Genomic DNA, 16056 nt, shown 5'->3' on the forward strand with positions numbered 1-16056 from the left:
GGTAGGCTATGATTAAGTACATTTTTAAGTGCTGTGGACTGTGGAAGTTCTGATAAAAGTATCATAAATAAAGAACAGAAAAAAAACAAATGGCAGAAAACATATATCATGTCTCCCTCAGAATGTGATTCTTTCCAATTTACCCCAGTTCATTATCGTCTTTTAAAAAATGGGTCCAACCACCAAAGAGGAGAAAAAAAGATGAACCTGTGACGCTGTGACCTGAAACCTGTTTCCAAAACTCTGACCAAAAATTTCCAAGGAAAATTGTGAATCTTGAATTTGTGGTTGTTTTAACTGAAACTAAAGTCCGCCCTTCCTCATGTAATGTCACAGGCTCCTTTGGTTAGCCACCCTTATGTGCCACTTTAACTACATGAACTCCTCCCCTTTGTCTACAAATACAAAATGCACTAGAGCATTAATGTTCATTAACAAGGTTATTAACCACTACACATATTTCATAGGATTTTTTTATTCAAATAAAACACCTACATACTTGGGTACTGGCTGAACTACATTATCATCTCAACCTAAAAGTAAGAGGTCACATCTATGACATATAAGGGCTGTTTTGAGAATGTTAATGTTTGGATTTTGGTGTGATTTTGGTGTCAGATGAATATGAGCCACAGACTTGTATAAATATAAGGAGCATTTAGACACACCAACATATAAACTGTGGGCCTGGACGGGTTTCGTGTTTATGTAGTCTAGACTTCTACTCTGTTCATTTCCGAGATTTGTCCTGTTACTGACCTTTCATTTCTTTATTCCTCTGAGTTTAATCAGGCCATTGTAAATACTTTCATTTTCAATCGATTATACTGATGTCAGTGTAGCACTGCAGTGCTAAAGGGTTTGTGTTCTCCATCACACCTGGATTGTGTGTTCCTTATCTAGAAGCAGAAGTGAGGAACACTCAATCCATTATCCCACATGAATTAAACATATCTGGCATACAGTTAGGTCCATGATTATTTGGACATTGACAACATTTTCGTAATTTTGCCTCTGTACACCACTAACAAGGGATTTGAAACAAAGCCATCAAAATGTGATTCAAATGTAGACTTTCAGCTTTAATTCAAGGGGTATAACAAAAATATCACATTAACAATTAACATTAACTGAGGCTCAAAAGTAATTGGACTGATAATCTGACTGACAATCAGTTTCATGGCCAGCTGTGAGCTGTTCCCTCATTATTTCATGATATATTAAGCAAAAAAAGATGTGTAGTTTATTCAAAGTGTTGAATTTGCATTCAATAGCTGTTCATGGGAATTCTCAATATTTGGTTCAAAGAGGTGTTGGTACAACTTAGGGAGGCCTTCATCCATCTGAAAAACTAAACAAACCTATCAGACAGAGTGCAGAAACTTGGAGGAGTGGACAAATCAACAATGTGGTTGATTCTTAAAAAAAAGGAATGCACTGGCAAGTTCAGCAACACACAGCTTACAACACAACAGAATGATGGGAAGAGAAGAGTACTGAGAAGGACAGGACAGCTCTTGATCCAAGGCCACCACATCATCTGTCAAACATGGTGGAGGCAGTGTTATGGCATGGCCGTGTATGGCCGCCAATGGAACTGGGTCACCGGTGTTTATTGATGATGTGACTGCTGGTAGAAGTAGCAGGACCATTTCTCTATAGTTCTGTACTAATCTGCAAAGATTCAGCCAAATGCTGCAGGAATGATAGGACGGTGCTTCACAGTACAGATGGATAATGACCCAAAACATACTGGGAAAGCAACCCCAGAGCTTCTCAAGGCAAAGAAATGGAATATTATTCAATGGCCAAGTCAGTCACCTCACCTCAACCCAAGTGAGCAGGCCTTTCATTTCCTGAAGACAAAACTGAGGGCAGAGAGACCCACAAATAAACAGCAACTGTAGGTGGCTGCTGTAAAGACCTGACAAACCATCTCAAGGGAGGAGACTCAGTATTTGGTGATGTCCATGGGTTCCAGACTTCAGGCAACCATTGACTGCAAAGGATTTTCATCCAAATATTAAAAATAATCCTTATATATATATAATTATGTGGGTTTGTCCAATCACTTTTGAGCCTCTGAGAATGAGGGACTATGTGTAAAATGGCTGTGATTCTAGTATCTAGTGTATGAGCGGGATTTCCATAAATGCCAACATAATTGATATAATATCTGGGGAGGCTCTGTGCTCTTAGATAGAACCGACAGATTTCTGTGTGTGGTAAAAAGAAAATACAAGGGCAAGTGTCACATATCTATTCACCTCACCTCCAAAAAGTTTTTTTTTAAACTGGTTTCCAGCAAGGTGCTTTATGTCTAAATACTGAAAATGACCGTATATAACCTATTATGACATTCTAACCCCTGTGCGCACATCATCAACTGTCTGTAAACAGTTGATGACATTACTTGCAGTTGACAACATTACTTGCTGGCCTATAGGATTCTTGTATTTTCGCCACAGTATAGTTTGGTTTGATACTGTGGCCCCCATATTTGGAGCTGGACCGACTATCAAAGCCATGCTGGCAGGGCTGTGTGAGCATACTGCTCTCCAGAATAATTGTAATTTGTTATGGCTGTGCCTGTCACAGGGCCCTGGTGGTACAAATTAATGAAATGTAGCAATGACAGATATAAGTTGGAACTTTTGTAAATTTTGATCAAGTTCTATAACCACTGACATTGCAGTGGTTATAGAACTTGCTCTGTTAGAATCATAAATGTATGAAATGTATAAATTACATACATTTTTTTTTTTGAACTTATATTGCTCGTACAGCTCTGACATAAATTGTGTTTTATATAGTTTCGCGCCACATATGTATATATGTGGTGCTTAATCATTTTTACAGTGGTATCACTTTGAACTGGATCTACACATGTATGGATCTATAAACACATCTGACACCATTATCTAAAGTGATATGTAAAATAGAATGGAAAGTAAAAGTGAAATAAAAACAATCCTGTCTGTAAGTAGCGTCTTAGATTTCATCCATATGTTGCTTTTTAACAATTGTATGATATTAATGGGTTGTTGCCTAAGTCTGACATCCAAGGCTGCGTGGGCGGTTTTCTGAGAAACACGACAACAAGAGGAAAGGGGTCATTGCTCTGTGCGTAGGCTACGGCTGCATGTCATCCTCCAGGGGAGCAAAGACGGTTTTATCTTCTTATCCAACAGCTACAAAAATGATAATTTAAACCACTACAGCTACTCTGACATAATACACAGCATAGCATTTAGTTAATACACTATCGGTCAAAAGTCTTATAACACTTTCATTTTTCCAGTTATTTAAATTGACATAATTAAGTGTCTCAGTCTTGAACTGCTGAAATTTCAATAAAGACTGGAAAAATGGGGGTGTTTTAAAAGTTTTGACCAGTAGTCTATATGTTGTGAATGTTCAAAAGAGCCCAAAAACTCAGCTTGGTGTGAAGAAGACTTGTTATTAAACCAATGAAAATAACTGAATGAAAAGGATCAGTCATGGTCATAACAACATGCCTGACAGACTGTACACAAACAGGTCCTAGGGGAAAAAATCCATACGAAATTGCTGAAGCGTGTTAGTTGGTCATTCTCAAGTGGGTCCAGACAACATGGGCAACCAATGTGGGAGATGAGACGTCGTGGGATTTGTGCCTGCTTATACAGCCAGGTACAAGTGACAGAATGGAATCATTCAGGCATGTTCATAACAATGTACGATATGATCACAGCCGTATAGCTATGTGTGTCGTGTGTCGTGTGTCGAGTGGCGATAACTACAGCGACAGTTAGTGAGTCAATATACAATGTTTCAAAAGACACGCACATACACAAGCATACACATTTGACCGGGTGTATGTACCTCTGAGGGGATGTCCCAGAGAAGCCTCTGAGGGTGGGGAAGCGAGCGGTCCACCTCGCCTTTACAGTGCCCGTCCTCAGTGTAGCCAAGCTGGAAGGCATCTGTGGCCAGGGTGTACTGGGGAAAGGGAGAGACATGCTCATATTTTCATCCAAACACACGCTACAAATACACACTAAAATGACTCAAACCATTCATTTTAAACATCTTTTTGATTTGTTTTCTCTTTTATACGGAGACCCTGAAAGCGGGATTTCGTTTTAATCAATTACTATTGCATTCCGTTGCAATATTTCTGCCTTACCTCACATTAACTTTAGCATTCCCACTCAATGTGTTGAGTTAACTCACAATATGTTTTTGCATTCCCTTTGACCCACGGACAAGGGCTGAGCTCTTACAATAGTATGGCTGTTTTATGATATATTTTTTATTATCTACTATTCTATTCTTCTGATATCCACTACTACTTACAGCTGCTGTTTATGAACACAGCAAGAGTATATGCACCGTTGGCTGTGGCTGGCAGCTAAAAGATGAGACCTAGCTCTCTACACTGTGACCAGCTGCTGCTGTGAGAAATCCCCACAAATTCTCACTGTGACTTTTTTTGGGGTCGACACTTTGAAAAACCCTTTTTGCTTTGTTTTCAATGTTTCTTTTTTGTCTTTTGTGAAACACGCTGTATGGCATCTCTTTACCTAAAACTTGATGTATAAATAAGTTAAAATAATAACAATAATTTATTAAATTATTTGACAATTATAAAAAGCTTCTTGAGAATCAAATCATCACGCTTCGTGGGGCTGAAATGCCAAGTATGTACTCTAACATAAAGTTGCTACTTGCGTTGATACAATCCTCAGCACCCATGATCAACACGAAAAATATAATAAGTCTGTTCAAGACACCAAACAAAGAGACTTATTGATATATGCACTGGAATGATAAAAGCCCTTCCACTGTGTGTATAATTGTCTGTGAATAATACATTGGGCTATGGATGGGTTCAGTTAATGCACACATATCCTGTATGTGCGTTTTTGATGGTACTGACAACAAAGTGAATCACTAGAAGTAGTAGCAAGAAATAGTTGGTACTTGGCTAATCAAGTCAAAGATCAGTCATTCTGGTGATAATGCATCATTTAAGGCAGAGTTCTTGGATGTTTTGTTAATGTGTTTCTGAGATAATCGATATTTCATTCAGCTATATTTTTCATTGTTGAAATGACAAACTTTGCAAACATGCACTTCATTGGTAGAATTATACACATGCACCGTATGATATATTGACAGTGATATTGCCTTTGCTGGGTCATTGTTACTTTTTTGATTACACAAATATGCAGCTGACTCACTCTACAACAGTGGTGGTTTGATGCTGCTTTGCAGCTGTGGTGATGGCAGCAGTGCCATCATTATCTGTGCTGCTTTTTCTCTCAGTATATTTTTCTGTTCTTCTAGTCGCACACTGCCATTTCTCGTAAAAGGGTATCTCGCAGTGGCAGTTCTTGAGCTATGAGGAACAGACTGTGATGGATAAATGCTAGTAAGCATAAATTTACATTTGTGAGACAAACACGAGCCCATGAACCTAGACACACACACACACACACACACACAAACACACACACAAACACACACACACACACACACACACACACACACACACACAGACAAACGCACCTCCCAAAGGTGAGCCACAGTTGGTGCATCAGCCCAGGAGTGCTCTGCGTTCAGGCCATTCTTCCCATTTTTGTAGATCACAATGGAGAATGATTTATCAAACCATCTGGGGCACGAGAGAAGAAAGATGGAGAAACAGCAAAAGGAGAGGTTAGATGTGACAGAGTGCATTATATCGTATTTAAAAAAACTGCTGAGAAAGTGATGAAATGTGTATTTATATATTCATACACTCATGTTCTACTTGAATTTAAAAGAATAGATGCACAAGTCAATATTCATGCAAATGTCAGCTGAGAAGACAGATTTTATGCTCTTTTATCACTTTTTCCCCCCGGGTAATTCAAAAAAAGGAACAAAATTTCTTGAATAAAATGTAATACAGCTGCAAACACAGAGAGGTAAGTAGTGCTTCTTATAGGCAGAGTAGAGAGAATAGGCCTTGTACAGTTACTGAGTAGTTACAAAGTAATTTCAGTTTGTCCTGAGGGGAGAATGTAAGCCTGTACAAAGTTTTATGCCAATCCATCTACTAGTTGTTGAGACATTTCACCTAAAACCACAAATGTAAATCTCACGGTGGTGCTAAAGAAAAAGTCGGGGAATAATCAAATTCATGAGGATGCGTCCTCTGGGAGCCATGGATATCCATAAATGTATGGTATCAAATTTCTCACCAATCCATCAAATAGATGTTGAGATATTTCCCAAAAAAAGAGAAAATTTTGACCCGCTGGTGGAAACCAAAAGGAAAGGTCAGGGGAATCACCAAAGTCAGTAGGAACCATGAATATCTGTACAAAATTTCATGCAAGCCATCAAATAGTTTATGTATGCTTTATAGTCTTTATTCTATATATACACTGGCCATTTTTTGGAAACGTTAAAAATGTGACTGGTAAATGTCTTGCTGTTGGCGAAAGCATTTCAGTCAATTAGGCCTTCAGAAAGACGGCAACCCACTGACACATCCAGACCAATGTCAGCAGTTAACACACAAGCAAGTAAATGCAGAACATTGGGTCATTGTCCTGATCTGTGAGAAACAGATTACTTTTGCTGCTGACAAGAATTTAAGAAGGTCTTAGGAGTTGGTTGGAGGGAGAAAAAGACAGAGGATGACAGACTGAGTGTACGGAGACTGAGCGGAAATGAACGACTTTAGGACATGGAGATCTAGATAATGATTCTGACAGCAAAAAAAGAACTGCTAATCGTGCAACAGCAGGAGAAGTCTATCTACGGATTGAAGAAAAAAAAAAAAGAAACAAATATTTCAGGAAATACGCTTTCTTTGCTTTTCTTGTTGAGAGTTAGATGATATGACTGATACCACTCTCGTGTCCTGTGCAGCCACTGGCAGCAGCGGGGTTTGTGTTTTACAGCCACTCCTTTTCCAATGATTGTGTATTCCACCTACCTCCTACCACCACTTCTAAACCTCAGCACTCCCTTGGTTAAACCGCATCATGTCGTTTTTTTTTTTTTTTAATTTTTTTTGTACGGATCAAAAAAATTTGATCCAACCTGATAATGAATGAGCCTTACGGGCACTGGTAGGTTTCCTTTGGTTACTTTCATCATTACCATCCATGGTTTCTTGGCAGCAAAGCAAAGAAGCGTCTAGTCCAAAGTTCAAAAACTACTCTTTAAAGAATCTGCCCAAACATTTAGTGCCAACTTTCAGTTCTCGATAGTTTTTGATATTTGATACGTGATATTTGGTGCTAGAGAGTACAACTGGTTCTGAGTAGATTTGAAAATTGATATCCAACCCTGTGGATGTCGTAGGAGATATGCATTCCTCTACCTGTCTGCTTCATTTCAACTAGTACTGAATGTATTTTTTGATGAAATATAGATAAATTAAGGCACCTCTCCACAGCATTCTCATTTGTTTGTCTGTTTTTTACAGCATGTCACCACTTAAGCTCTTTGCTATGAATCACAGAGCTTAAGAAAGCACTTTACTATTTGATTAAACTCAGATACCGCTTACCATTTAAGGACTGAGAGCAGGACTAATCTCACCCTGTACTGCAGGCGTGTTCAAAAAACAAAAAACAAAAGTATGATTATGAAAGATAATGTGAAGAAAACAATCGGTTCTGATATGATCCAAAGAGTATCTAAAAATTGTGTCGGGCAATCTGTTTGTCTGAGAGTCAAACAGGCATTATGACAGCCAGACGAGAGGATATGCGGAAATACTGTTTGTGGTGACAGGTGACCAGTGAGGGTGGAGTAAAGTCTGTTGTGATTCATGCAGGATATGCAGCAGATAGAAGATCAAAGTGAAAGAAAACTGAGATGAGAGAAAATCTTTTATATCTTCCTCTGCCTGTCCTGTCCACAACTCTGCAGTGGCATGTAGGAGAAATCCTGCCATAATTACTTCCTCTACTTTCTTTTTTTCATTTGACTGGGGTGTTTGGAAGAGCATGTTGTCACTTTGATAATAAACATGGGATGCCATCTGTTTGATCCAGGAACACGATGTTCAACAGTTTAATCCAGTTTAAATATAAATTGAATTTACGACATTTGCTTAAGGTGTATAAAGGAGATCTATATTGATGACTGAGAAATGAGAATTCAGTACTGTATGGGGTTTTGCAGTTTAGAGGCTGACAAAGTATGATTTTACCTGTGGTTATTTTAGGATTCAAAAGTAACCAAGAGATCAAGATAATGTATCAGGCTGTGATCTCAAGGCCCTTAGCGGTTTTGTAAGGCCCAGGAACTTTCTTTCCTCCTCACCTATCATAACATTTCCCATGGAGCAGGGACTTGGCGTAGCAGTCCAAGTTTCCTGCAGGGTCCTCTCCCCTCATGCCTTGCTCTTCATCATCCAAAGTTACAAAGAAGGCTGCTCTCTCGATGGCGTCCAGTGATCGCTTGTTGACGCCAGAGCTGAAGTACTGCTTCCTCGTTTGAGACCAAGGTATCCTAGGAATGGAGGTGACACGTACAAATAGTGAGACACTTTGGACTCATAATCATTATCATTACCATCACCGATCACAATGCTAATAAAAACAGACATTTCTGAAGAAAATGAAAAAAAAAAACAGAGTGCAGAATGAGTCTCATGAGCACAGAGAGTTCATGAAGGACACTGTAAATTTCCATTTATGATTAAAATGTCAGATTCAACTGTAAGAACATGCTAGATTTATTTGGCATTTCTTCAGCAAGGAGCTGGTTAAGACACTGCATCTTGGCTTTGCCATATTTAGTTAGGATGTTTTTAAAAATTTTCTGCCATGCCACCACGGATGGCAACGTCGGTCAGTCCACCACTTTGGCTCAGGCTGAACTATGAATTGAGTACTGTATCACCGTGCTCAAACTCAGTTTATACAGATGGGTGCTGAATCATCAGAGGCAACTATAAATAATCAGATGTAGGACAGGACTCCACTTAAATGGTTTTCTTCATGCATTGCGCAGACGTTTCAGGCAGCTGCCCTTCCTTTGCATGCAAACTGACCACGGTGTGACAGCCAAGCACAGTTGAGCTGTATAACAATTTGACCGTACAACAATGTAGCCGATAAGAGGTCTCATATTTCAAACAACACTCATACCAAAAAGGGAGTTGCAACAAAAGACAATCCTCACTAAACAGGAAATCATATTCCAAAAAGGCCACTACAATAAACGGAGTAATGCGAAGTCCTCATTCAAGCCAGGCAGCGTCAAAGTACCCAGGTAATGAATCCATAAACACTCCCCTCTTTTCTCGATCACTGCCCCGTCAGGGAACCTGAACAACCTCAATGTCCATAAAGCAAAGGTCATAAACCTTATGATTATAAGCGCTGAAATGTCTGGCTACAGGAGACTTATCATCATGATTCCTGATGAGTTTTTTACATTATATTTTGTTTTTCCAACATAAAATATAATCACATGGACATTAAAGTAAATACAAAAGAAAAGTGGTGTTACATTTGAATCTGCCTTTAACAAGACTGTACACAATTGTACACAAGGAAAATTTCTAGTAAGATGTGCCACATCTTTCAGAGACCTTAAACTACGTAGACATGAGAGTTATACGTGATGTCGGCCCTTTGCTAGGTTCAACGACCTGAAGTTCATTACGATTCATTTGTTTCACTTCGTTAAAAGTTTTATCTAACAAGGATTGCCAAAAATATTCAATTTACTTAGAAAATGGATTGCTATTATGAATGTAACCAAACTCAAATGTTACCACAGAAAAGTTTGATGATTGATGATTTGGGGCTACGGGACAACCCATTACTGTGTCACGATAATGCACATAAAAAAAAATCATTTTGAAACAAAAAATAACTTTTTTGTCAAGATTGAATTTGTTAACTCAAGCAGAAAGTCTGTAGGAGGATTTGATACATGTAGTTGATCCAAAAAGTAGCACCACCATAGGGTAGAAATTTTGGGGTTTTGTAATTTAAGAATTTAAGAGGAGGCTTAAAACCTTCCTTTTGGATAAAGCTTACAGTTAGGGCTACTCAGGCCTGTCTTTAACCATCCCCTAGTTATGCTGCTATAGGTCTAGACTGCCAGGGGACTTCCCACGATGCACCAAGCTCCTCTCTCCTCCTCTCCCTCTCCATACATATTACATTCATATCCCATCAATGCTTGTTACTAACTGCCCCCCTTCTTCTCTCTCAACCAAACCAATGAGCCCACCATGAGCCAGGTTCTGTTCAAGGTTTCTATCTGTTAAAAGGGAGTTTTTCCTGGCGGATGTCTCCACGTGCTTGCTCATGGAATGTTGAGAATGTTGGGTCTCTGTCAATATAAATACACAGAGTTCGGTCTAGATTTGCTCCCTGTGAAAGTGCTCCGAGATAACTTCTGTTATGACTTGGCGCCCACTCCACTGTTCCTACCTGTCTCCAGCAGTGAGAGCCCCCAATTTTTCCTCTCCAGGATGTGGTGGTGAGGAATCATCCAGGATCCTCTGGATCTGGTACTCGATCTCCCTGGGAGACAGCAGTCGGCCTGCCCGGTACACCCACAGGCGGAAATAGCGCCCCTTGTGGTACACTGCCACAAATTCACTGTCTTGCCAGTGCTGCAGCACATCTGAGGAGGAAACGAAGATTATTCCACTGGCGAAGCAGTAATTTCTATAATCTGCTCTAACAATGATTCGTTTTACTGAAGCTTGCCAATTATGTTAGCAGATAAAAGACGAGGCTATTTATGTGTTTGTTTTGTTCGTTTATAATTCATTTCTAGTTTATAGTTGTATATTATACTTTTATATAAGACTCGACGTTACCTGTTGATTTCTGGAGGACTAGCTTGGCTTATGAACATCAGCTAACAGAATTCCATCTGATAAACAATAAACCATAGTACACATCTGCAGCAATAAAGTCTGTGTAGCTGTGCTTGTGTGTGTATGTTACCGGTCTCAGCTCCTGGAGTGCGTGTTGTGTTGAACATCCGCTCACACTGAGCGGCACACAGAGGGATGACAGTACCTGGAACACGGCTCTGACACAGAGACACACACACATCTACTATTAATATTCATTGTTTAATGGAGCATTCTCTCATTTTAATGCTGGTTTCACTTTGGTTGTAATTATTTCTAAACTAGAAAGGAAGACCGTTATGCATATACAAGCATTTAGTTTTTGTTTACGTAGGAACATAAAAATTTGAAATGAAAAATATCTGTATTAGATCGTTTTTGACGGATGCTTTAGATTAGATAAATTAGATCAATTTTATGGCATTCAAGCCAACAAAGCATGTTGCAATGAAACTAAACTGATGTTACAAATTTCTTTTTGTTTTCTTGTGTTTTTTGCACATTGTTCATTACCACATGGCAAATTCTTCTGCAATTTATCTGTAACTATTATTGACAAACTAACAAGTGTTGATTGGCAATATATTTGTTCACCTGTGGAGCTTGTCTGGAATCCTGTTAGCTCATACTAGCAGCTCTGTGAGGCACAGCGGTGTGTTGAGCTAAATGGTAGTATCAGCATGCTAACATGCTCACAATGACAATGCTAACATGCTAATGTTTAGCAGGAAAAATGTTCATCTTAGTTTAGCATGTTATGTTAACTTTTGCTAATTAGCGCTTAACAAAAAGTAAAGCTGAGGCTGATGGGAATGTCAGTTTAGCAAGTATTTGGTCATAAACAAAAGTGCTGGACAAATTAAAGTTTTGAACTGATGAAAGCTAGAGCAGAAGTTGCAGGATCACCAAAGTCATTACAATTAATCCTGAATGAAACATGAATGTCGGACCCACATTTCACGGCAATTTTTTTCCAAAAGATGTTGAGACACTTCAATCAAAACCAGAAATGTTAGAACTCAGAGTTGAGCTAGCGGAAACACCCTCAGATCACCAAAGTCAGTAGGAGTCATCCTCTTGGAACCATGGATATCTGTACCAGATTTCAGGTTAATCCATGCAATAGTGTTGAAATATTTTAATCTGGACCAAAGTGATGGACCGATCAGACAACCGACCAACATATTCAGACCACTGGCATGGCTCAAAATCAGCGCTGGTCAATTTGAACCAATGATGTTGACAGTTTAGGAATTAATGGAGAGAGTGAACTCTGGTATTTATGTTAATTAATTCACCTTCTTTAGAAATGTCCTTCTCTGAGCTGTCAATACACTCTGAGTGTAAAAATTAGTTGCAGGGTGTAGTTTTTGCCACAGTAATCTGCCAACATGTTGGATGAAGAATAAACTGAATGAATGTAGGGTATAACACATATTTTTGTTTAGCTCTGGTGGCTAAATCTATATTTATAGAATAGTACATGTACCAATACTCAACAGTGTGAAATTTATGAAGCAACCGAGGTCCTTTATGTAAGAATATTTTTCTCTTTGCTCCGTGAAGTGTGCGTTTGTTTGAGTGAGGGGTCAGAGACATCAGATCTGACTTTAAATGCTTCCTCTTACCACCCTTTAACCCACTGCCCCAAGAGACCCGGTCAAGTCCAAAATTCAAGTGAGCAATCATTGTTCCAACATCCCTGGTTAGACTCAGGAAATTCCTGAAAGCTTGTTTCCTTACTGACTGTTGGCATTCATTTCAGTACTGAAATCACTACTAAAAAGGCAATTTTAATTGATGATATAGATATTAAAACTACACTGTTTTGTTCCAGACCCCTTGCAAATGCGCCACCATTCCCACAAAACACACAAATGCACACACACAATGCTACTCATGAATAAACTCCACAGAAATGTATGCAGCCTTACCGGTTTGAGTTCCTCCCGGTTTACTTTGCGGCGGTAGAGCAGCAAGGCAGTAATGGTGTTGCCTGCTCTGGCAGCCTGCACTGGGGTTGGGGTCACATACAGAAAGTCCTGGACAGGCACGCACACAGGGAATTAGAATTACAATTAGGTCTATAAGTATTTGGAAAGCGACACAATTTTGGTAATTTTGCCTCTGTACACAACCAACAAGGAATTTGAAACAAAGCCATCAAGATGTGATTGAAGTGTAGACTTTCAGCTTTAATTCAAGGGGTTTAACGAAAATATCACATTGACTGTTTAGGAATTAAAGCCGTTTTTATACATAGTCCCTCATTTTCAGAGGCTCAAAAGTAATTGGACAAACCAACATAATTTTATTATATTATATTATATTTTTAATACTTGGATGAAAATCCCTTGCATTCAATGGCTGCCTGAAGTCTGGAACCCATGGAAATCACCAAATACTGAGTCTCCTCCCTTGAGATGCTTTGCCGGGTCTTTACTGCAGCCGCCTTCAGTTGCTGCATGTTTGTGGGTCGCTCTGCCCTCAGTTTTGTCTTCAGGAAATGAAAGGCCTGCTCACTTGGGTTGAGGTCAGGTGACTGACTTGGCCATTGAAGAACATTCCATTTCTTTGCCTTGAGAAGCTCTGGGGTTGCTCTCCCAGTATGTTTTGGCTCATTATCCATCTGTACTGTGAAGCACCGTCCTATCATTCCTGCAGCATTTGGCTGAATCTGAGCAGATTAGTACAGAACTATAGAGAAATGGTCCTGCTACTTCTACCAGCAGTCACATCATCAATAAACACCGGTGACCCAGTTCCATTGGCGGCCATACATGGCCATGCCATAACACTGCCTCCACCATGTTTGACAGATGATGTGGTGGCCTTGGATCACGAGCTGTCCTGTCCTTCTCCATACTCTTCTCTTCCCATCATTCTGGTACAAGTTAATCTGGGTTTCATTTGTCCAAAGAATCTAGTTCCAGAACGGGGGAGGCTTTTTCTAAGGATGTTTTCTGGCAAATTCAACACTTCGAATCAACTACAGACCTTTTATTTGCTTAATATGTCATGAAATAATGAGAGACAAGCCACAGCTGGCCATGAAACTGATTGTCAGTAAATTGTCCAATTGCTTTTGAGCCTCTGAAAATGAGGGACTATGTTTAAACATGGCTGTAATACCCAAAAGGCTGTGATATTTTTGTTAAACCCCTTGTTGTGCCACTGTCCAAATACTTATGTAACTAACTATAATACAAAATTAGAATCTTAAGATTTATGTTTTTGAAGACATAAGAACAAACAGAAGAAGAGAGAACTGTTATATTAAACTCTTATCTAACTGTAATTAAAAATAAACAATAAGAGATGGCAGAAGGTTAGGCAGGGATTGTAAGGACCACGTAAGGAAGGACAGGAAGTTAAGGAACAGAAGGAGGCTAGGAAGGATGGAGGCAAGCAAGAGCAAAGCTAATGAATAACAAAGATGATTCCATCCATTTTGGCCCAACCTAAGTTTTCTCCTTCCAAAAGATATGTAACATTTCACAAATATAGCAGTCTTTTTCTACGGTGTAAAACTGACACAGCAGCTGGTTACCATTCCATAGTAGTTACTGTTGACCATGATAGGACTTCGGCTCCTCAAGTAGATGTATTCCTCCCACCAGTCGCTCACCTGACACCAAAACAGGACATTAAATTTGTTCTTCTACTCAAAAGGAAAAAACAGTTAATGATTTTATGACTATTTATAATTGGAACTCTTCTGCAGCTATGGAAAAAGAGTTTGGTCATTTGGAATTTGGACACTGGGTCTTCAGGAAGTGAAAGGCCTGCTCACTTGGGTTGAGGTCAGGTGACTGACTTGGCCATTGAATAATATTCCATTTCTTTGCCTTGAGAAGCTCTGGGGTTGCTCTCCCAGTATGTTTTGGGTCATTATCCACCTGTACTGTGAAGCACCGTCCTATCATTCCTGCAGCATTTGGCTGAATCTGAGCAGATTAGTACAGAACTATAGAGAAATGGTCCTGCTACTTCTACCAGCAGTCACATCATCAATAAACACCGGTGACCCAGTTCCATTGGCGGCCATACATGGCCATGCCATAACACTGCCTCCACCATGTTTGACAGATGATGTGGTGGCTTTGGATCAAGAGCTGTCCTGTCCTTCTCAGTACTCTTCTCTTCCCATCATTCTGTTGTGTTGTAAGTTGTGTGTTGCTGAACTTGCCAGTGCATTCCTTTTTTTTAAGAATCAACCACATTGTTGATTTGTCCACTCCTCCAAGTTTCTGCACTCTGTCTGATAGGTTTGTTTAGTTTTTCAGATGGATGAAGGCCTCCCTAAATTGTACCAACACCTCTTTGAACCAAATATTGAGAATTCCCATGAACAGCTATTGAATGCAAATTCAACACTTTGAATAAACTACACATCTTTTTTTGCTTAATATATCATGAAATAATGAGGGAACAGCTCACAGCTGGCCATGAAACATCATCAATAAACACCGGTGACCCAGTTCCATTGGCAGCCGTACACGGCCATGCCATAACACTGCCTCCACCATGTTTGACATATGATGTGGTGGCCTTGGATCACGAGCAGTCCTGTCCTTCTCCATACTCTTCTCTTCCCATCATTCTGGTACAAGTTAATCTGGGTTTCATTTGTCCAAAGAATCTAGTTCCAGAACGGGGGAGGCTTTTTCTAAAGATGTTTTCTGGCCAAGTCTAACCAGGCCTTTCTGTTCTTGAATGTTACCAGTGGTTTCCACTTATTATAAACAAAAGGAAAAAAACACTTCAGAATTTTTATGACTATTTATAATTGGAACTCTTCTGCAACTATGGACAAAGAATTTGGTCATTTGGAATTTGGACACTTGGTTTGGAAAAAGGGTCCAGTGGTGCTAGTGGTTAAGACTGACATTGGGGTATGAATGTCAGAGAGAAATGTCTTAACAAGGGTGTGCAAGGGTATGTGTGTGAGAGTGAGCACATGGATGTGTGTGTGTATGAATGAGCACACTTACATAGTTCGTGGCCCACAGAGCTTTAAGTTTCAGGTAGCGCTGGAGACGGTTTCCCAGGCTACACTCAAACTGATTGCCCAGTTCAGTCATCCGTTTAAACTCTGGATCAGTCAACAGAGGGCGCACTGACTCCAAGTACTGGGGGGTCAGAGAGAGAAAATTTGGTTCTGTGATTTAGGGTAATGG

At 39.6% G+C, this 16056-nt stretch overlaps 1 protein-coding gene across 4 annotated transcripts in view; it reads right to left on the reverse strand.

Annotated features, from left to right (window-relative positions):
* The window catches only part of cpt1a2b (carnitine palmitoyltransferase 1A2b), a 39791-nt gene that overhangs the window by 12280 nt on the left and 11455 nt on the right, over positions 1–16056 (reverse strand). For all 4 annotated transcript variants that reach the window (XM_040123889.1, XM_040123891.1, XM_040123890.1 and 1 more), the window contains exons 6-13: positions 15871–16008; positions 14427–14504; positions 12811–12918; positions 10968–11055; positions 10443–10638; positions 8314–8502; positions 5554–5659; positions 3865–3981 (exon numbers count right to left, since the gene is read on the reverse strand). In XM_040123889.1, coding sequence (XP_039979823.1) covers positions 3865–3981; positions 5554–5659; positions 8314–8502; positions 10443–10638; positions 10968–11055; positions 12811–12918; positions 14427–14504; positions 15871–16008 — 1020 coding nt within the window. The remainder of the gene's footprint in view (positions 1–3864; positions 3982–5553; positions 5660–8313; positions 8503–10442; positions 10639–10967; positions 11056–12810; positions 12919–14426; positions 14505–15870; positions 16009–16056) is intronic.

This window comes from Xiphias gladius, chromosome 3 (genome assembly GCF_016859285.1).
Source record: "Xiphias gladius isolate SHS-SW01 ecotype Sanya breed wild chromosome 3, ASM1685928v1, whole genome shotgun sequence".
NCBI classification, from domain to species: domain Eukaryota; kingdom Metazoa; phylum Chordata; class Actinopteri; order Istiophoriformes; family Xiphiidae; genus Xiphias; species Xiphias gladius.